This window comes from Ursus americanus, chromosome 16 (assembly GCF_024610735.1).
Source record: "Ursus americanus isolate L20-20 chromosome 16, mUrsAme1.1.p, whole genome shotgun sequence".
Classification (NCBI taxonomy): Eukaryota; Metazoa; Chordata; class Mammalia; order Carnivora; family Ursidae; genus Ursus; species Ursus americanus.
In genome coordinates, this window is record NC_142142.1 from 25008219 (window position 1) to 25030335 (window position 22117).

Genomic DNA, 22117 nt, shown 5'->3' on the forward strand with positions numbered 1-22117 from the left:
ATAATACGGTTTAATACATCATGACTGAATTTTTCCTTTAAAAACAAATACTCATGTTAAAAAAGAAATCAGTATTACATTTTTAAAAAGTAAAATAATTCTTAAAACCAATACTTTGTATATTTAATAGTAGATGTGCAATATGTATTTGAATGAATGATTCACTTTGAGGCAGAGACAAACATTTTTATCTACCTCTTCTTAAAGGGCTGAGCTAAATTATAGAATGATTAATAAGTAATTTCCTCATGGAAAAAAAAAACAGAGCTCAATTTTTAGACAATTTATTTAATACTCTTCTCTATGATAACCAAAACTTGCCCTTATACTTTTATTAAATCAGAATATTTTACATGTTTAGTATTTGGGTGTGTGAATCTGTTTGATTTCAATGAAATCAGTATCTGAAGTAGGACTTTTAAAATTATGTAGACAATTAAAGAACAGTAGTACTCACCAATACTAATTTCATCATCTGTTTCAGCATCACCAATACATTCAAACTGGAAATCTTGCAGTGACTGGGAAAACTTCTGTACTGCCATAGACAGATCTGCAATTACAAAGTTAAAAAAAAAATCAAAAGTTGAAGATACCTGGAATACGAGATTTTCCACGTGTTACTATAACTTCAATTTTAATACTATATTTACCAGAAGCTTTTAAAATACCAGCTTGACAAATCTAAGCAGATTTTAAAGAGACTACTAAAGAAATATTTTAGGAACTGGATCTGCTCTGCTCACAGGGGATTGCCCCTTTAAGAGTTTTGGTGCCAGTTGTGTATTATCTGGAAGCCAATTCCCAAAGCCTTTATTGAAGAACTATCATTCACTCTCCATAAATGGAGCATTTATTAAAAAAAAAAAAAAAAGAATGCCACTAAGGTTGCTGGTGGAGTGGGGAGAAAGGGAGGGGAAAGCTGCCAATGTTTGATTAGAAAACGGTCCCCAACGTACAGACCACAGAGCAGGGAAGGAATGTGTTTTGATCTCCTAAGGCCACCTAAAAGGCTGTTTATGAATAACCTTGTGATTTATAGGGGACCTCAAGCTAAATATATTCTTCAATCCTGGCTTCAGTCTGAACAAAGTCCAGAGTGTGACTAAATCCAGAAGAATTCTTTATTCCTGGAGAGAATAAAGAAAAACCCAGAATAATGAGAAGTAAATCCCTGGGATGCAGCCTAACAGAGTGATTAAGAACACACTCTGGAGCCAGGCTGCCTGGGTGGAAATCCAAGTCCCACCAAGTACTTGCTATGTGACCTTGGGCAAATTATTAAACTCCTCTGGGCCTTTGTTTCCTCATCTGTAAAGAGTGAATAACAATTGCATAACCACCTCACACAGTTGTTTTAAGGATTGAGTAAATTAATATTTGCAAAGGGTTTAGAACCAAGCCTGGTACTTAATATACACTGTGTAAGTTTTTTAAGTAAAATTATAAATCAATCTGACAGTGCAGCATAACAGAAGCTTTAAAGATCCCACCTCTCATAACTACTTTCATCATCCATACCAACCTTTCCACAGAAGTATGTGCCAATAGCAAAACATATTCACTCTATAACTTCATTTAGTGGTATCTCCCATGAGTTCAAGTTCAATACCTGAACTCTTAATTCAAGCAATAGAACCCAACAGAAGACTCTCTCCTTAACAATGGTTAGCCAGACTCCTCTGAGCCCTTAGCTTGACTAGGACTCTACCTTGGCTCTGAGTCCTCACTGGTCCAACATAGTCCAGTTTTAGCAAGAATCTTGCCAAGTCATTTTAGAGAGAGTTCCCCATTTCGGATATGGGATCTAAATCTTCATCCCCTACCTTTGCTCTTGGCCTACCTTCACCAAGAATCCTCCTTCCTTTGATATCTCCTACTAGTAATTTTCCATTCCAATCCAACATTCCCCTAACCTAGCCCCAAACCTGCTCCTTGGCTATAAATCCCTACTTGTTCTTGTTGCATTCAGGGTTGAGTATGATCTCTCTCCCCTATTGTGATAATCTTGACACCTTTAGCAGTCTTGAATAAAGTCCTCCTTAACATTTTAACTGGTGTCAGAATAGTTTTTTCTTTAAGAAAACAGTTTGGCCCCATGCCTAGACATGACCTCAGGACTTACTGTGGTAACCCACCATTCATGAAACCCCCAGCACCTATCAAAGTAAGTACTCATGAATGAATAAGTTTTCAAACATTAAGGTCAATTTTCTGTGCCATTGTGACCCAAAGAACTCACCAATACCCTGAACAAAGACAATTCTGAAGATGACAGGCCTCAAGCTTCAGAGAGGCTTTAAAAAAAAAATCAAAATATACAGACAGTAGAGATTTTTTTTTGAAAAAACAAATTATTCTCTGGACAGATGATGCTACTCATAGATTACACGTCTTCCCACAAGAGGGCTAAAACTTTGGGCCAGCTGAATATTCTGCTTGAGAAGTACTTTCAATTTAAGAGTGTTAGAAAGTTCTATCACCTTAAGAATGGCTTAAGAATAGGAAGAAAGATAAAGAGAGCCTTCTTAATGAATTATTAGTCAATGAGAAAACAAAAGCTTCATTAGAGCTAGACTTCACCAATTACCTTTGAGCCCTTAGACAATCATTTATCCTTCCCAAAAACTTTCTTATCTATATAACAGAGAATTAATACTGATCTCACAGGGTTGTTCGAAAGACTAAACAAGTATGTACCTGGTACATACTAGACAACTCAATACATGGCGTCAATGATTCTCATTCAAGCCCAACTTATAAAGGTGGGAAAGTTGACTGGCCTTCCAGACAGAAGGGTACTATGGAAAAGTATGCATTCATCTCACAGGGCACAGGTAGAGAAATCTGACTATGGGTAAAGAAATCATAACACCTATATCAAATGTTATGAGAAGACAAAGGAAGAAAGTAGACTCCTGGTATAATTTTAAGTCAAGCTGTATGTGGGTACTCTCACTGAGACAGGAATCGCATTCCATTTAATGTCCTTTTATTTTTCTATGTACAATATAAATGCTTGTGGTAAAATGGATTTGAAGTCACAGAGGCAATTCCTACAGCACAGCTGACATGGGGCATAGTGTATATGGATGAATAAGGATGCTTAAGAATTTTGTAAGAGATATTCTTCCTTCTCACCCCTCCTCACCACTAGTTTCTCAGAGCTTCCCCTCAAACAAACACAATGAGCTATCTGGAAGCTTTGTCCTAGGGAACACTTACAATATCCCTTAATCGACCTTTTCTTCCTAAAATACTCTTTGCTTCCCATGGCCTTGCTCCTTGACTAAGAAAGGGAAGCTGCTTTGTCCTTTCACAGGTATCACAGTGGATGCACTATAATAATTCCTGTTCCCAAGCAATAACATAGAAGCCCACTTTATAAACTATTCTTGTCAATATACCCAAGTGATTGAGAGTGTCAGTTCTAGTGGCAGAGTACCTGGGCTAACTTCCTGCCTCTACCAACCAATGACATAACTGTGGGTAAGTTCCTTAACTTCTCTGTACTTCAGTATCCTCATCTGTTAAGTGGAACAGAACCTGTCTCTCAGGGTTACTGGGAGAAGAAAATGAGTTAAATATAGATGAAGAACTTAGAACAGTGTCTCGCATAGAGTTAACCACTTAAAAGGTGTTGGCTATTTCCACGTTAAACATCTTAGAAAAGAAAAAAAAAATTCAGGAATAAAGGTGGCAGCTGTTAGACCTTAGATAACCTTGGAAAATGCCCACGAAAACCATCTGTTGATAACAGTTTCAAATTCTCTCTTGGTGCACTGCAATCAGGCCATGACAAAGACAACCTGATTATTCAGTATTTCTGTGTAAGAGACAGGTGTCTATTTCAACCCTGGAATGAAGAATGTACAATCTCTCCCTAGTCCTTTTGGAAGCATAACGAGACAAGATTACATTTTAAAAACTTGGCTCTCAAGTAATTCAGATGATAATTCCAAAAATAATGAGAAGTTAAATATGACTTATTTTCAACATTAAATGTCTGGGTTCTTGACTTTTATTTGTTCTCATTTTCTAAAACCCAAAGTAATAATCAGGTCAAAAAATATTATCAAGGTAAAGAACTTATGATATTTTCTGCCAATAATATTGATCAATCTTCAAAATGAGGAATTCAGCTCACTCTCTTTATTTTGGCTTCCATCCACCTCTGAACTAGAAAGCACAACACCTTTAACTGACTTGAAACCATGTGAAACACACTATTTCCTAATTGTCTAAAGTTTCTGAACAATGGCCAGACGCATGGTATAGAAGTACTGGTTCTAAAACCTTTTACATGAAATTGATTCACATCTGACTATATAGAATTTAAAACCTAATTTTAAAAATTCTATTATTGAATTTTAAAGTATCAAAATGTGTAATGATAAGAACCTACATTTTCTCATAAGTACAAAAAGAAAGATCAAGCATATAAATATGACAAGCATAGAGTTCTAGTTTAGGCAATGGTGTCTCTTTTTCCCTATTTCTACCCAACAGTTAGAACTTGAGAACAAACAGGAAAAAGATCCCAGTCATAGCCACCCGGCCACATTCTAAGGTGAAGATAGAGGAATGACATTTACTAGCAAGCAAGGTTGTACACAGTAAAGACGCCACAAGTACCACCCATACCACATCTTCTCCATTTGCCTAACCTACAAGTTAAACAAGGTTGTCTTCACATGTATTCACATTAAGTTGAAAGAAATTACACTGGGCTTTAATTAGTCAGCAATGTTTTTATATCAAAGAGTTAACCTGTAGCGCCCATGATTAGATGATGCTAATGAAACACTAAAACTTGATTTCATTAGAGAAATAAAACACACTTAGTAAATAATTATAACTCTTGTTGTACATTAAGAGCTACCTTTTACTTTAGAAGTGTGAATGGAATTATTTTTATAATGTTAGCTACTGGAGTGAGCTATATTTATGTCAGAGCAAGTACAACCAGCCAGTCCACTGGTACAAGGCAGTTCTTCCTGAAACCCAGTTGCTCTGAGATTAGATTTGAGACTCACAGGAGCAATATATCCCAGACGTATGTGTTGTAAAATTATCTTTACACTACCATGCAGAAGGCAGATAGTACAAAGCAATGGGAATACAAATGTAAAAACAAGATATATCCTTTCCTCCGAAAGGACACAGTCCAGTAGGAGCATCAGACATGTAAATAAATCCTATCATAAGTCAATTGATAAAGTCTCTTACAGAGGTTAATAACACCATCACTACAGGTAGTACTTACTATGTGCCTGATACTTTTCTAAGCACTTAATGTAAACTAAACCATTAATTCTCACAACCATCACAAAAAGCAGATATCATCACTCTCATTTTACAGATGAAGAAACCAAGACACAGGCAGGTTAAGTGGCTTCCCCAAGTTTGTACAAGCTAGTAAATAACAGAGCCAAATTTTCAACCCAGGGAGCCTGGCTCCAGAATACCCACTCAACCACACTGCCACACTGCTCTGCACATAAAGGCTTGAGTGCATGGGGGAAGGCTTCTCATAATAATCAATGAAAACAGAGACTTAAAAGACACACTGTGTTAGTGACAACACACCAAGCATGGCCAAGTTAACAAAATGTACAGCATCTTCCAAAAGGCATCTTCTACCTCCAACCTCACCTATCAAGATTCACACCAAGCTGGGGTACTGGTTACTACTAGAAACAAACATCTAGTCTCTTGTACCTATGTTTATATTGTCATTCCACCTTCTACAGATATACTCTTCTCCATGGTCTCTTTCAATATCTCTCTCAAGCCCCCATTTCCTCCAAAAAGCTCTTCCTGATTCTTTCCCATTTGGCATTATCTCCTCTTCTACACATTCCACTATATGTTATTACTTACTTGCTGTGCTTTCTTTCTATTTTACCTTTTACCCTGTTATCCATAAACCCAGTCTATCCACTCTATTTTCAATACTGTAATAAAGATAGGAAGTTTTACCATCTGTGAATGCTATCCAAGTATCCAGCATCATTTCTTATATACAAGAGCTCAATTTTTGAAAGCATAAATTTCTGTGAGGCGAGTAAATACTCCAACTTTCCAGATGCCTTTCATCTTCCCTTCTTCCCACTCTTGCAATCCCCTAAAGTGGATTTTTCAACCACTGGTAAAACATGGGTTGTCAATTTTCTAAAAATAGTAATAAATAATAAAATGTTTTACTATTTACAAAAAGCTTTCATGTACTTTCACAATAATGACAGCAATAGTGTTGATGTTTTACTATTTCAAAGTTCTTACATATTTTTTCCTAATTCTCACACAAAGCTATGAGGGCTGATGCTCTGAAAATTTAAGTACTAACTGAATTTGCCCAAAATCTAATAGCTGGACACCAACCTGGACAGGTCTTCTGCTCCCCAAATTTGAGGTTCTTTCTGTTGTATCCCATAGCTAATTCCCAATGACTAACAAGCATTAAAATCAGGGAGGGTGTGCCCTCTAACAACATCTCACTAATCCCTTACCTGCTATATAAATTCTAAGATGGTAAGACTCCATATATTGAACTATATATTAGAGCTAGCTATGTTTATTAGCATAGACTAAGCTAGCAACAAACATATATTAGATGGTCATTATGAAACACCGTGTTAGAAGCTAAAGGAAATTCACATCACTCTTATACTTTCTAATGCTACAAGATAACTGAGTAATATTCTAGGTGTTAAGTTTCTTGAAGGTAGGTATATATTATTCATCTCATTTTGCCCTTAGTGCCCAATAGAGAGCAGACACAAAAGAGACCAGAGGGACCAGAAAGACAGAGTGTACACCAATGCTTTAATATAAGAATCCACTGTAGGGGTGCCTGGGTGTCTCAGTTGGTTAAGCATCAGACTCTTGATTTCAGCTCAGGTCATGATCTCAGGGTTGTGAGATTGAGCCCCGCATTGGGCTCCACACTGGGCATGGAACTTGCTTAAGATTCTCTCTCCTTCTCCCTCTCCCTCTGCCCCGCCCGCCTCCCCACTCTCTTAAAAAAAAAGAGAGAGAGAGAATCCACTATAGATCAATTACCAAAAAGCTTATGGTACTGGGAATACACATGAGTATAACTGGAAGCCTTAATTTACTAAAAGTCATACTGAACATTACACAGCAGAATGTGTTCAAAGAATTATCAAATAAGCTTGGGTTTTTAACATTTGCAGTTATGTTTTTAGTGTTTCTCAGAACTACAAATGTCAGACTGCTAGATGGAGAAAAGTCAAAGGAAAAGAACAGTAGGTATGGACAAGTATTATAAACACACAATGAGACCTTGTCAATAAAAATCACTCTTATGGCTCTTATTTCAAAAAGTTTCAAAGTGCCTACTTTGTTATTTTCCAGTTTACATAAATGGGTAGAAAATACTGGTTGTACAATATTAACAATTAAAGAAGGGTCTTCATAAAGAAGGCCCAGGACAAAGCTTAGTAATAATAACCACTCAATACATGTATGTTGAGCTAAAGTGAAATTGAGTGACTTGCAGTGATGGGATCAAGGATCTTTCCTTGTGGGCCTTGAGAAATGCTGCCATGTAGCAATAGCCATGTTGACAGGAGGTCACTGGAGACAAAAACCACCAAAGGGCAATAGGGCACTGATGCTATTCTTCATCCCTCTGGAAATGCAAAAAGAACAGACTCCTTACTCTAGGCCACTAAATTAACTTGCTGTGTTTGAGGATGGAACAACATTGTTTTGGCATTGTAAAGTTGGCCTAACTTTAGATGGCCTCATTCATTTCTATACCAGATGTGTATTCAGGGTACTACTCCTGCATTCTGTTTTGGATACATGCATCCTTGTGGCAAGCAGTGTAAGTCAAAGCATCTGTTTTCAGTGATAAACTAAAGTCTTATGTGATGAACGTGCTTAGATCTGGGAAGAAGTCCTTCACTAGAATCAATCGTTCTTTCATGTCATGAATTAAGTGTGTACAAGAGTCTAACAGACATGGTCGCCAATCCAGGGACCTCCACCTACTGCAATATGTCTTAGAGCAAGCAGTTAGCCTCTCTGAATCTCAGGTTCCACATGTACAAAAAAAAAAGATAGTAAACCCTTGCAAGACTGTCATGAATATTACATGAAACTGGCTTAGCACAGTGTCTGGTACAGAACAGAACAAACTTGAAATACTGGTTCTCAACAAATGTTAACTATTAAACCACTATTTATTAAGATGGCAAATGCAGAATATGAAATATTTTCATTGTAAGCACAACATATTTAGTTTGTGAGTTAAATTACTATCTTCAGGATAGCTTCAGTGAAAACAAATAGTGGTGCTGGCCTCTAAGACCAAACAGTTTGTAATCCCATAAATGATATGTGTCTGGCAAGTAGTTCCAGAAGATTCCAACCTAAAAACAAACAGGAACCAACAGTTGGGCAGATTTTAGCCACAGTTTCAATAAAGCTACAAATTCCGTAAAAATTAAAAATGAAAACCCACAAAGACTTCACTGCTGTTAAAAGTGACGTTAAAAAATAGAAAGTTCAAAGGATGAAGTAAACCACCCATCTTTCTACCCTGGGGAAAAAAGCTTGAAAAAGGAGGGGTAAGGAAACAATGGCATACTGCAGTTTCTCAAGATTCTCTCCCTCCCTTATTAAGCACTCCCTTGCTGCCTTTGAGTTTTCTCTTCCTCACACTCTTTCCTTCAGGACCCTTTGTCTTTAGTCACCTTGCTTTACCTCAATACTTGTTTTCTTTTAAAAAGTGCTGTATATTTACATGCAGGCAACTCCTACATGGTGATTTTAAGTCTGAATGCTGGACTTCCAAGCAAAATTGAATAAAATATCCCTCTTGCCTTTTTTTGATTTAAGTAAAAAAACATGGTATTACCCAACATGGAGAACCTTGCAGCTTTCCTAAGCTTCCCAGCAACACAGGATGGGCTGACACATTTTCATGGACTTCCTGGTCTACTTTCTCACCGATGACCTCTCCCTAGTCCAACCACTCATTTGCCAGGCATCTACAACTTACAGTCTTATCAACAGACTCAGCAATGCGAAGTGTTTTACTGTCCTACCCCCACCTCCAGCCCACTTTTCTTTTGACTACCTGAAGTATCTATCTATCCAAGATAATGACTAGGAAAGAGTATCTGGTGTTACTTTACCTTTCATGTCACATAGGAGCCTATTATTAACTCTTAAAACTTGCTTTCTCAATTAGCCCCTTCTTGGTATCATATACCAAACACATCTGTGATTAAATCATGATTGGACTAGGTAAAATTTCCTTCTTAAAGCACCACACTAAATAGTTACCTACTATGCAATTCAAGCATATCATCTTTCTTCTGGGTTTTTCAGGCCCATCTTTTTTCTCAAACTTCTTTACATTTTCAATATGCCTGCCAAACCACTCTAAACTTGAACATTCTCAACATGTATGAAGTCATTCCCCATGTTGGAGAAACATTCCTTTGCTTTCTGTTAGGACCTTCAAATGTCTTCAATAAAGAAGTACTCACAGCTCTGCTGTGAAGCTTCATCGTATCTCCAAAGAGCAGTTGTCTATACTTGAGAATGCAGCATGTAGCTTCTTTCAGTCCTATTGAAGTACCTTTAAAACCTGCCTCTCTAGATTAGTCTAAAAGCCACCCTAAATAATCCAACCAGAGTAACACATCTGTCGGTTTACAGATACCAAATACTGACCTACCTTATCATACACTGTAATGTTAAAAGTTCACAAAGCCATAGATAATTTTACTATATCTTCCTGGTGCTGTAACTTTTATCAGAAAACTGGGAAAACGGAAGTTAAATAGTTTTATCTTGTTTCACATTTTTTAAAAAGCAAATACTGTGAGGAAAGCAAGAGCCAAAGGACTTAACTTATATCTTGTCACTTCCATCACAGCAGCCAGTTTGGGCCATGTCCTCAGACTGAGGGTACATTTTCCCCTCCTCTAACAGAAAATTTTGAGAAGTACTACATTACTGTAATAGACCTCCGTTTTGGAGGTCTATTGACACACCCTACAATTTTGCATTCCGTTATTATACAAATTTGTGTCTAAGTCCCATAACACTCACCAAATAGTAAGCCTGTGGAGAGCAGAGAACCTCTCCAGTCTTTACTGCATCCAGCATAGAGTCTTGAAAATAGGAAGTTGACAATAAACCAGTAGAATGCAGGAATTCAGAGTATTTAGGAAAGCTAAACTAAGCCTTTTCCAGGACTGGCAAAAATCAATTCCAGATAAGAAATGATTTAGTCAGAGACTTGCCTCTAGCTATAAAAGGTTCTAAGAGGAATGGAGAAAAACCAGAGTCCCAGCAAACAACCTACCTAATGATCAGGGCATCAAATCAAGTACATGAAATCTGAGGAGCCACAGAGAATAGCTAGAAATTTCTTTCATTTAAGATCTTTTGGCAAGCTGGCAAAAAGCAAAGCAGTGGAAGCTAACAAAAGCAGCCCAGATATTTCAGGTGCTAACCTAAAATCTCACCATTGCCTTAGAAGAAATCCAACTTTAAAAAATGATTCTGGTAGTCTAATCAAGCTTGATGAGGAGAATATTCAGTCAAAAAAGAAAAAAAAATTAAGAGTTACACAAACTTAAATCATTAGAGAGAAAGCTAGTGTAGATTTTTATGATATAGGAATATCATCTTCTAATATAAAGAAGTCCCATTAAAAAATTAAAAACAAGGATTTTGATGTTGGGAAGCCTACTAGTTAAACTCTCACTTTTGCCTTGTGGAGTGGTTACCTAAACTCTTCAAGTTTCCATTTACCTATCTGTAAAATGAGAATAATAATATACCCACTTCATTGTTATAATAACCAAATGAAATCATGCATGTAAAGGGCTCCGCATAGTACACAGTATGAGCTGGATAATAGTACTTATAATTATGATAGGTAATTTTTCGGGAGGAAACCACTGGCTAGAATAATATGTTACAGTTGGCTCTTGATTATTAAACCTACATTAAGCTCACCTCTCAGGATTTAAGATAACTCACTACTATATGTTGGCAGCAAATTTAATGTAGCTAAAGTACCTGCTGACCAGGGAAACACTAAAGTGATAACAAACATCATTATAGTCAAATTGTTTCTGTCCCAACAGGTAAATTTACCATTTACTTAAGTGCATTTTCCCACCAGCTCCTTAGCACCATGTACATTAATAAAGTTATAAAAACACTCATATTCCCTCAATGACAGATTATTAAAACTTCAAAGTATTGTCTCAATGGTGAATAGATTTCTGCACATTCCAGTATTCCTTAAGAAAAATATTCCTGGACTGAATAATGAAATCTGTTTAACCAAGTGAAGAAATAAGCTAATGTATATGAACCTCCAAAAATTTTCTAAGCACAAACTGAAATGGAATGACAAGTTTAGAATGTGTGCATAGCTTAAATGGCTGGCTATGTTTGCGACAGCATATTTGGGTTTTTCACTACTCTATTTTTATTGATTTTCTCTGGCCAAACAAAAGTGTACATATACATGAACAATATGGTTATGGGAAAATAATTTTTTCATATAGCTACATGAATAACATCCTCTTAAAGATTGGAAATATTTGATTATGAATAGTAATTGAAAGGCAAATACATAAGCCTCTGTCTTATACAAGATGTGGAAGCATGCTGGCATTATGCCTGGTTGTTCCAAAAAGAAACAGAAAAGAACGACTCTGTAAAACAGGGTGGAGTTTGGGCTGCCACAGGCACAAAGATCATTACTCTCCATGCACACAATGTTTTTGTAAGTTCCTTTCAATAGACTTGTTATCCTACATGTTTACAGACCATTTTTCTGCTGTCCTACCCCATTTTGAAACACCAAAGCAATTTTTTTCAGACTATTACAAGAAAACTACATTTTAACATTGTAGATTCCATCGTATACCTTTATAGCCAATCCCCTACTTACCCCATTTTTAAGGTATCAGAAGAGACAATTTTGATGGGATACACTGTTTTATTACTGTTTTGTTCTAAATTCCAAGTATTCTGCTCTTAATAAATTTATTCACTACAGACACTCACCACCTTCAATATATATAATGAGATTTTTCAAATCATAGTTATACCCCCTTATCTCGCTAGAACCCTACTGGCGAAACAGACTGAGTAATTATCTCCATTTTACAGATCAGGAAACTAAGGCCCGAGGTTAAACGACTTATCTAAGCAATAGAATTAGGGATGGAATCTTAATCTGCTGTATCCAGGTCAAACTTCTTTCTATACCACCTTAAATAAATATTCTTCTTACATTTACAATTCTACCATATGAGGCTTAACTCAGTAAAACAAATTTTTTTTTAAAACAGGATCATTTACAATTTTCCTTTTTTATTTTCTCACTTTAAAAAAATCCCTCATTCTCATACCATATATCTCCATTATGTAACTATTTTAACTGCTGGTGTACTGTGTATTTACATGGAATGGTCATTTATAAAAAATGCCTAAGTGGCTTTGAGGAACATACATGTCATATTTAAAATATTGTTCTATTTTGGTGTGATTGATTACATTCATCAGAAAGCATAAAGATGAATCTCAAATCTTTTATTTCAAAAGAAAACTCATTCACACGCATGCCATGCTGTTTGAGTTACCAACATGTATACACGTCAATGATCTGTACAGTCAGCTACTGCCTGCTGTGAACAGCTTAGACTTATTTAGCAACCAGAATTGAGGAATTCCAACTGTGTCAACTTGTGCAACTACGTCTGGCTTTACAGCTTCCCACACTCTGGAAGGCACACTGTCTCTAATTATTTTATTGCTGCAAATAAAAGGGACTTCTCACAGAAATGACACACATGATTTACACCAGGTTTTTATTAGGCATCTCATAGCCAGTCCATGATTAGGTCACCATTCAACCAAAAAACTTAAATAATATATGTGGTTGTCAGCTCCTTTGACCTGGTATTTTTGTCTTCTTGCTTCAAAACTTACTAGTATCGGTTTTTCAGCCATGTACTGAAATTTTAAGGTAATTTTTGTATAGCACAGTTCATATATTCTAAGATGCTAAATTGTTTTTTAAAAAAAGGCTAAATTGTAAGCCCCTCACCCAATTTTACAGATATTAAAATATAAAAACTGTACAACTTTGACTCCATGAGTCACATGTATCTTTATATTTTATACTTTGCTCAGTCATATTGAACAATGGCATCTTTCAGAGCATTTGAACTGTCAGGTGAAGAAAAGCATTATCCCTAACCTCAAGAAGCTAATAGCCTAACAAAATAAATAGCACACAGACCTACTACTTCAATTGCCTTCTCCTATCTCTAAATACCACAGAAACCTAACACCATGAAAAGTCTGTTTTAGATATATTCAATCTGAGTTGTCTCTAACTCATTAGAAGGGGAAATAAATTCATTCTCTCTAGCTTAAAGCCTTCATGCCACCCAGCCCCTTGGGCTTATTTCTGGCAGAGGTTCCAAGTCTAATGTAAGAGCTGAAAGGGCTACCAGCTGGTAGGTGTGTGAACCACCTGACATTCCTAGAAATACTGAAACAGTGGATTGTGTGCAGTATTTTAACAAGGGCTCTCCAGATAACAAACAAGAAAATCAGGCACTGTAGTCTCTATTTTCAGGATGAAAATTCTTAAACGTTATGTATTACTGTTTCTATTTGTTCCACATGCTCCCTGACCACAATTTTTGAAATATAGAAAATTCTCTATAACTTAAGATTCACATTCAGTTCCAATGCTATGCATTGTAGGGAGCCAGACCATTGTGATTCAAGATCAGCAACTTTTAGAATAAATGAAGTTTGTGCACTAGTTGCCACAGGTCTGTGGTAGGGGTGGGGCAAGGGTAAGCACTGTCTTCAGCTAATTGATGTAATAATTTAAATTCCATCAGAATAGTGAAGGGTATATACAGACTACTCTGAGAATCCCTAGAAATCATGCCTGTGAGTGACTAGTAACTGCTGGAACAGCAACATTATAAAAAAATTACAATGAATATCAGGCTAACTTACCATTTAAATTATTAGATTACAATGAAATTAAATTTTGTATACCTTTAGTCAAGGTATACAAGGTACCTCAAACCAAGGTAATAAAGAAGTATTGACCAAGTAGAAGTCCTTGGGGTTTTAGCTTTATTGAGTAATAAACCCGATATATAATCAGCATTTCACTTACACGTAAAATGGGTTTCTAAAGGGCTTAAAAGATATTTTTCCTAAATACCTTGACTGTTATCCTGCAAACAAATCCTTGTGCTATGGATTTGCACTATCGGAGGAGAAATCCCTCGCTTAAACAAGGGTAAATTTTAACCCTGCATCAGTTGCAAATGCAATAAATCCTAAAATAGTTAAGTACACATTAAAGAGTTTTTTATTAGGGCGCTTGGGTGACTCAGTCGTTGACCATCTGCCTTAGGCCCAGGGCATGATCCCGGCGTTCTGGGATGGAGCCCCACATCAGGCTCCTCCACTGGGAGCCTGCTGCTTCCTCTCCCACTCCCCTGCTTGTGTTCCCTCCCTCTCTGGCTGTCTGTCTCTCTCTGTCAAATAAATAAATAAAATCTTTAAATAAATAAATAGGTTTTTTTTGATAATGTTACGATTCAAGGTATGAAAAAATTAACAAAGTAGCTCCTTTTATCAAAACCTTCCCATATAAGGCTCATTTAATCAATCAAAATGTATTATTAACTTCCTTATCTATGCAATTTCTACATCTGTCAGTCTACAAAGATCCTACTTCCTATTATCCAGACACTTTGGTAAGAATAAGAGTGAATTTAGAATGTCGTACTACTTGGCAAGATTAAAGACACTGAAAATGGAACTTTCTTTAACCACAGTCAGACAGATCAGAGGAATGTTTGTTTGCTTATCACACCACTAAATTTAGATTCACCTCCAGATTATTCAAAGGTAGTGCAAGATGAGTGATAATAGTATACCAACTACTTAAAAAGCACTAAAGGGAGACATTACTGAAAATGAAATGTTTTTCCCTCAAGAAAAAATTGGTGCATTAATTATCTAAACGTAGCCTCACTTCCCTGTTCCCTTCAGGTCTTCACATTTTACCTTCCCAGTAAGGCCTTTTCTGACAACTATTCAGAAGCATAGCCGCCCCTAAAGAACAGGCATGTGCACACACGTACACTCTTAGACATAACCTTCTGGGATTTATTTTCCTCAGGAGGATTTACTACTATCTGACCATGACATAATGTAGGCATTAATTTGTCTCCTCCAACTACAATATAATTTCAATGAAAGTACATATTTTTGCCTATTGTGTTCACTGTTTAACAAACATCTGGACATGATACATAAAAGGCACTTCGTTTTGCATAAATAGATGAATGAGACTAAAAGGATATGGTAAGATCCTTTAATAACAGCCTTCTTAAAACAGGATATGTATATCTTGTAGTGGAGTAACATAGGATAAGCACTGCACTTTTTATTATTGTTTTTATATGAAAACAAATATGCTATGGAATATTACGAAATAAAGTAAATGAAAAATACTTGAAAGAAATTTTGGCTTTGTGATGGCAGAATGGAATTATAAATTGATTAGTCATATAAGGAAAGAAGCATAGGTGTTTAGAATTGGGTATATGTTTCCTCTCCCCCCATTTTAGTAATAATGTTGTGAATGTATGGAAAGTAATATGCTAAAACTAAATTGGGTATATGTTTCCTCTCCTCCCATTTTTGTAATAATGTTGTAGGAATGTATGGAAAGTAATATGCTAAAACTAAAACATCACTAACAGACATGATAACATCTTTTAATACATCTGAAAAGAAATGTTTCCCAAATTTGCATTCTACTGTTAAGCAATCTTCTTTAGAGCTAAGCTGAATCAAGTAATCTAAGACAAACATTTTCACAGTTTATTTCCTACAAGTACAGAATTGGAACTAAGCCAGGGAGGAAAGAGCTAGTGAAGAATCAACATAAAGACAGGGTCTCCATATGCAATGATATGGATAGAACTACACAGTATTATGCTAAGTGAAATCAGCCAGAGAAAGACAAATACCATATGATTTCACTAATATGTGGAATTTAAGAAACAAAACAAATGAGCAAAACAGAAAAAGAGAGAGAGAGAAATCAAGAAACAGACTCTTAATTATAGGGAACAAACTGATGGTTAACCAGAGGAGAGGTGGGTGGGGCCCCGGGTGATATGGGTGATGGGGATTAAAGGAGTGCATTTATTGTGATGAGCACCAGCTGATGTACGGAAGTGTTGTATCACTGTAGTGTACATCTGAAACTAATAAAACACTGTATGTTAAAAAAAAAAAAAATGGCCTGAACTCAAAGTTCCTTAAAGTACCAGTTGGTTTCTCAGATGATATGAGGCCGTCCTCAATAGAGCACACCTTTTTAAAATCAAAATTAACATCCATTTCATGAAAGATGTTTTATTTAGTTCCTTCTTTCCCCACTAAAAATCTTAAACATGTCTGATTTCTAGTTTCAATTTCAAATTGATGAGGAGTTCTTTAACGTTCCTCCGCAATCTACCAGTGCCCTTGTTCACAGTGACTAGTAAAGACCTGTATTTATACATACAGATTTAACTACTATGGTTAATGCACCAGGAATCTTACCAATTTGGTGAGAAAGTTTTTCAAAGTGTCCCAAATTGGCCAGTTGAAATTTCACTTATACCCTTTTATCATGTGGTTATAAGTAGTTCTAAAGGGAATTAACTCAAAAATTTAGAATTAAAATGCTCACCTAACATAACAAACATCTGTGCCCCATGGGACTTCAAAATATGCAGACTTTGTATTATCACATATAACTGGACAGAAAGTCAAGAGCCAAGGGTTGCAATGCCAGGTCCACTGGCACTAATTTATTATAAGCATGAGTAGGAGCTAGCTTAGGGAAAGAAAACTACCTACAGTTTTGTTCAGAACAGCTGCCCTTCACTTTTTGTTTCCTAAAGAGATCACTAAGATTTCCTCCAAAGTTTTTTTCATCTGAAAAAAAAAAAAAAAACCAAAAAGAAAAGAAAAGAAAGAGTATTAGAAGTCTCGGTTTACGGACCACCTATAGATTTCTCTCTAAGCCACAACTGCATGCCACAATTGCACACTGCAGTCACTAGTACAAATGCAAAATGATGCTTGCTCTCAACTTAGTTAAGTACAAAATAACAATTTTCAGACTAAAATAAGTGCTTGACATACTAAATTACTTTACCAAAATTAATCTCTACTTTTACAATGGGTAAAAAGTCTTCACACAGAAATCTGCTTTCTAGGCAGCATGTCAGTAACATGGGTCCACTAACACTTTCACTCAGGCTTGAAGCAGTTAACTGGTGTTAATTCAAATTCCTAGTAACTGAAAAAGGACAAGGAGACTAAGGTCTTCAAGGTTTTTCAATCCAGGCTAGGGCCTACAGAGAGAATTCAAGGGATACATAAAGGTCAGTTACATGGTGGACATGCCCTAACAGGAAACAGTCTGCAAATGGAGTTCCCTTTATCCCACACACTTAACCTTATGTGCCACAGCGTTTGAAGAGGCATCACAGCATAGTACATAAGAACAAGGCTCCTTCTTCATTCTCTCATAACATGTACTCTGCAAAGGGTCTTTGTAGTCTGTCAAATAAATCTGTCTGCTTTTCCACACAAGCCCATCATGGAATTGGAATGAAAACTCATGTCCTTGCTGCAGGAAAAACTATGCTTCATACATAACCCAGTCAGCTTTTGTCTTCCTAGGACAGGGAAAATATAGTATAACCACAACTACCCCCTTTATTCTACATATATATTTTTAAATAATCCAGTAAGTAAAGTTCCAAACCAACCCTCTGTCAAACTATAGCAGTCATGGAATCTTGCCTGGAGCAGCAGTCTGACACTGGACCACAGCATCTACCAGCAGTTTATCTGGCCTACCCTTTATCTTACCTTTCTGGTCCCAGCCTTCTTCACTTTCAAAAGCCATTCCATATAAAACTGACTTCTAGGCATTTTTCCTGTCCACTCTCCATTCTCTTGCTCCTAGAACATAAAACTCCTAGATAGTGTTCTCAGCTTGAATATTATCAAATAGCAAAGAACAGTACTTTGGTATCAGACAGGTTTAAATCCTAGTTCTGTGATTGACTAGCTTTTTGTTACCTTGAGCAAATTACTTAACCTCTTCCTTGCAGTCTCATTTTCTAAACATCAAAGAATGCTACTGCTTAGTTCAGTGTTGGTGGGAATATTAGAGAAATTCAGAGCCCTAGAATGTATTAAATAAATATGTTTCTCTCCCCTCTATTCCAAAGGAAGAAATTGAGTGCATCATGTAAGAATTAGGGGATGGTGACCAGCGTAACTCAAGTCTTTAAAAAACTTATATACATGATAAAAGTTATAGGACAATGGAATCTAAAGTATGCTTTAACATTTTAGATTTCACTGTCAGCAGGAAAAATTCCAGAAATTATACAAAAAGGATGAACACACACAAACACATGCACTAACTTTAATGAATCTGAAACTAGAGAAAAACAAACACACACACTAATCAACTTTTAGCTAGCAGAACAACCCCAAGTAACTGAATCTTTAAAAAAAATTTTTTTTCTATACACATGCAACACATCACAAACAAAATCTTCTCAGATATTCACTGCTCTAGGTAAAAGCCTTCACCAGTAATGTTTTAAAAAGCTGCAGCTGGACTAGGGGTCAGATGGCACTCAGTAGTTTTGTGTGTGTTGGGGGTGGGGTGTGTCAGGAATGAATGTGGTTATCAAGGCATTTCCAAGTAGGGAACCCTTGGAACAACATTAGAGTGAGGGTCATGGGAAAAGAACTTCTGCTCACCCTACTTCCTGGCAGCATTTTCAGTACACAAGCCATAAGCAACTCATGTTTACAAAATGAAACAAGGAAAGAGGGGCTTATGAGATGATGAGGGGCAGGAGGACATACACACACAGATTATGTATTGCTTATACTTTTATTTAAAAAATCTAGAAATAGTTTAAAAGACAGCGTATTTCAAGATAATCTATACTCCTTTAATAAATTGAATTAAGTTAGAATACTTTTACTAAAGTCAATCACACAAATGAAACTCAATTAAGAAAACAATCATGATATATCTACTTTATTCTCAGGGAAAAAAAAATGCAACTTGAAGTTATTTTTCAGAGTCATAGAAAAAATATTTCTCAGGATTTCAAATTTTCAAATCTGGAGTTTAAATAATTAAAACAAGATAGTTTAAGAATTTGGTGAGGGTATCCTGGACTTGATGTAAAATCCAAGTACATTATAGGTACCAAATATGTTCCTCATTTTTTCAATCACTTTGTTAAAAGTCACAGTCTAGACATGACCAGTTAACAAATCTCAAATTTTAATCTATTGATATATTTTTTCCAGTTTTTATTTAAATTCCAGTTAGTTAACATACAGTATAACATTAGTTTCAGATGTAGAAGTTAGTGATTCATCACTTACATACAACACCCAGCTCTCATCACCTTAATACCCATCACCCAATACTATTCCCCTCCCCCTCCAGCAACCTCAGTTTGTTCCCTATAGTTAAAAGTATTTTCTGGTTTGCCTCTCCCTCTCTCTCTCTCTCTCTCTTTTTTTTAAGCTACCTTTTTAAAAGAGGTCTATAAGGTAATTCAACCTAAGAGGAAGGGGGAAAAAAAGCCATTCCTAAATCTACACATTAACTATTCTGTGTTTCTTCGTCTTAATCCTGGTATTCTGGAAAATTACAAGCACTTTTCAAAAAGATCTCAAAGAAGACTGCTTAACAAACAGCTTAAGTTCTGAAGTACATGCTTTCTTTTTAACTATAGATTTATCAATGAAAGTGACCTCCTGACTGCCTCTAGCTTGAGTGTTATTAAACAGTCAGACAAAATATGGAGAACTGACCTTGGCATGGAATGCAATGGGCATAGTTTCCCCCCCTGCTGCTTCTTAAAGAAAAAGAAAACAAAATATTCAAACTTGAAATGTAATAACAGATTTCCACATGTTCACTTTATTTGTAACATAACATTTCTACTCTTTACCTATCTTTAGGAATTAGTAATTAGTAGTAGCAGTAATTCTATAACATACTTTATCACTTTATATAGAGGAATAAATTGTTTATGAACTTCAAACACATTATTCTCACTGATAAAAATCATAAACTCCTTACAGAAAAATAAGTAAGACCCCAAAAGGCAACGTTCTAATTAAACTACAAAATGAGGGGGAAAAAAAACAGCGGTCTGCTAGAATTACCGAGTTACCTTAAGTCTTCAAGCAACTGTCAGATCCTTTACATGGGTACTCTTTAAAACCTAAAACAAAGATGGCACTTCGTTGTTTGATTCAGATTTAAGCACTCATCTCACTAATCACAGATTTAAAATCTGAGGTTTTAAATAGACTACATCTCTGTTCTTTTTAGACTGCATCTCAAATATAAGCATCTAACCTCTCCTTTTTATTTCAATAAATTTCAGCTCTTTCCACATTTGAATGCAAAATCTGTATTAAAGAAATGCCTCTTTTCCATCCACCCCCAATTATTAATAGTCAAGTTGGAGAAAACATATGTAACTAATTGCCTTTGGTTATAATTATAACCAAATAAATATTTGACAGCTGTAAGTTACAGGCTACCACATTATTTCTACAACTAAGTTTCTCTAATTACTTAAAAATCATTTCTTACACCAAATATTCTCCTAAATCCCCAACAAGTTTTCCAAGAACACTTCAGTTTCAAAAAATAGTCTTCTTTTGATATCTACCTACATGCGAAAACCATTAAAAGAGATTTCTTGATTTTTCACTTTATCGAGGGGTTATAATCTGATGAGAAAGAAATGGCCATAGAAATACCTTCTGAAGAAGGAAAAAGGACCTCATTGTAAGCAAAGAGTGAGCAACTGAAATGTAATGTAAGGAATCCAGACCCCAGTGTCCACCACTTGGGTATGGCCCTTTTAAGTACCCACCCAGTACCAATAAGTATGCCAATTAGTATGCCAGCAAGTAGTGTTAGTACTATTAAGTACCATTTAGTACCAAGAAGAATAAAGATTGATTTTTTATTTTTTTGCTGTGATTTTCACAGATAATAGAGTTAATTCATTTGACAAATAATTAAGGATCTACTCAGGGACAGTCACTGGCCCTCGTATAAAACTTGGTACTGAGAGTAAATGTTGAGAAAGGCCAAGATGGGCCAAGATCTAAGCCTTGTGGCCCAGGCCATGTAAGGTAACTAACTGTCAATGTACCGAATGAGAGGACACCAATAGAAAAACAAAGAAACACAAGCTTGGGTTAGAATTACAAGAAAACATGAACCTCATATAGTAGTCGTAGTAGTAATGACAGCAGTAACAACAACATGTAACAGTCCCCGGCTAGACTCTGTGCCATTTCATTATACCCTCATATCAACCCTACAAAAGCCTCCACAACAATCGTCCTCATTTCATAGATGGAGAAAAGACCCTAAAAGAGGCTAAAGGACTTGCCTCATCTGAATGAATGGAGAAGGGGGAGCAGGGAGATATTCTTAAAAATGGTAACAGCCACATGGCTGTGTAAACAAAATTAACAATAATATCAAAAGCTAGTCCACATTCAAGTTACCCCAATTGCTTTTAAAATTTGTTTTCTACAAATTCTGCATTCACTTATGTCTTTTAATCTCTTAAGGACCTTTTAATATAGAATGGTTCCCTGGTAATTTTTTTCCTTCTTTTCACGACCCACTAATTCATTGACTAAACTAGTTCAGTTGTTTTGTGGTATCCAATTTGCTGAGTGCTGCTTTCTTCAAAGTGTTGCTGAACTTGCTCCTCTATCCCTGGTGTTTCCTGGAGTCAGAAAGTTTTATGTAAAGGCTTGATCAGAAGTAGGGAGTAAAAACCAGAGGAAGTATGATTGCCGTGTCCCTTTTTCCTTTTGAGACATAAGGAAATGTTGTTTATATATGCCAAATTGATGTAATATTTTTTATTGAGAAGTGACTAACTGCTTAGCTTATTATAACAATAAAACA

The 22117-nt window shown here is 36.0% G+C and overlaps 1 protein-coding gene across 2 annotated transcripts in view; it reads right to left on the reverse strand.

Annotated features, from left to right (window-relative positions):
- Positions 1-22117, reverse strand: part of ARHGAP42 (Rho GTPase activating protein 42) — a 305485-nt gene that overhangs the window by 228550 nt on the left and 54818 nt on the right. For both annotated transcript variants that reach the window (XM_045790829.2, XM_045790828.2), the window contains exon 2: positions 458-553. In XM_045790829.2, coding sequence (XP_045646785.1) covers positions 458-553 — 96 coding nt within the window. The remainder of the gene's footprint in view (positions 1-457; positions 554-22117) is intronic.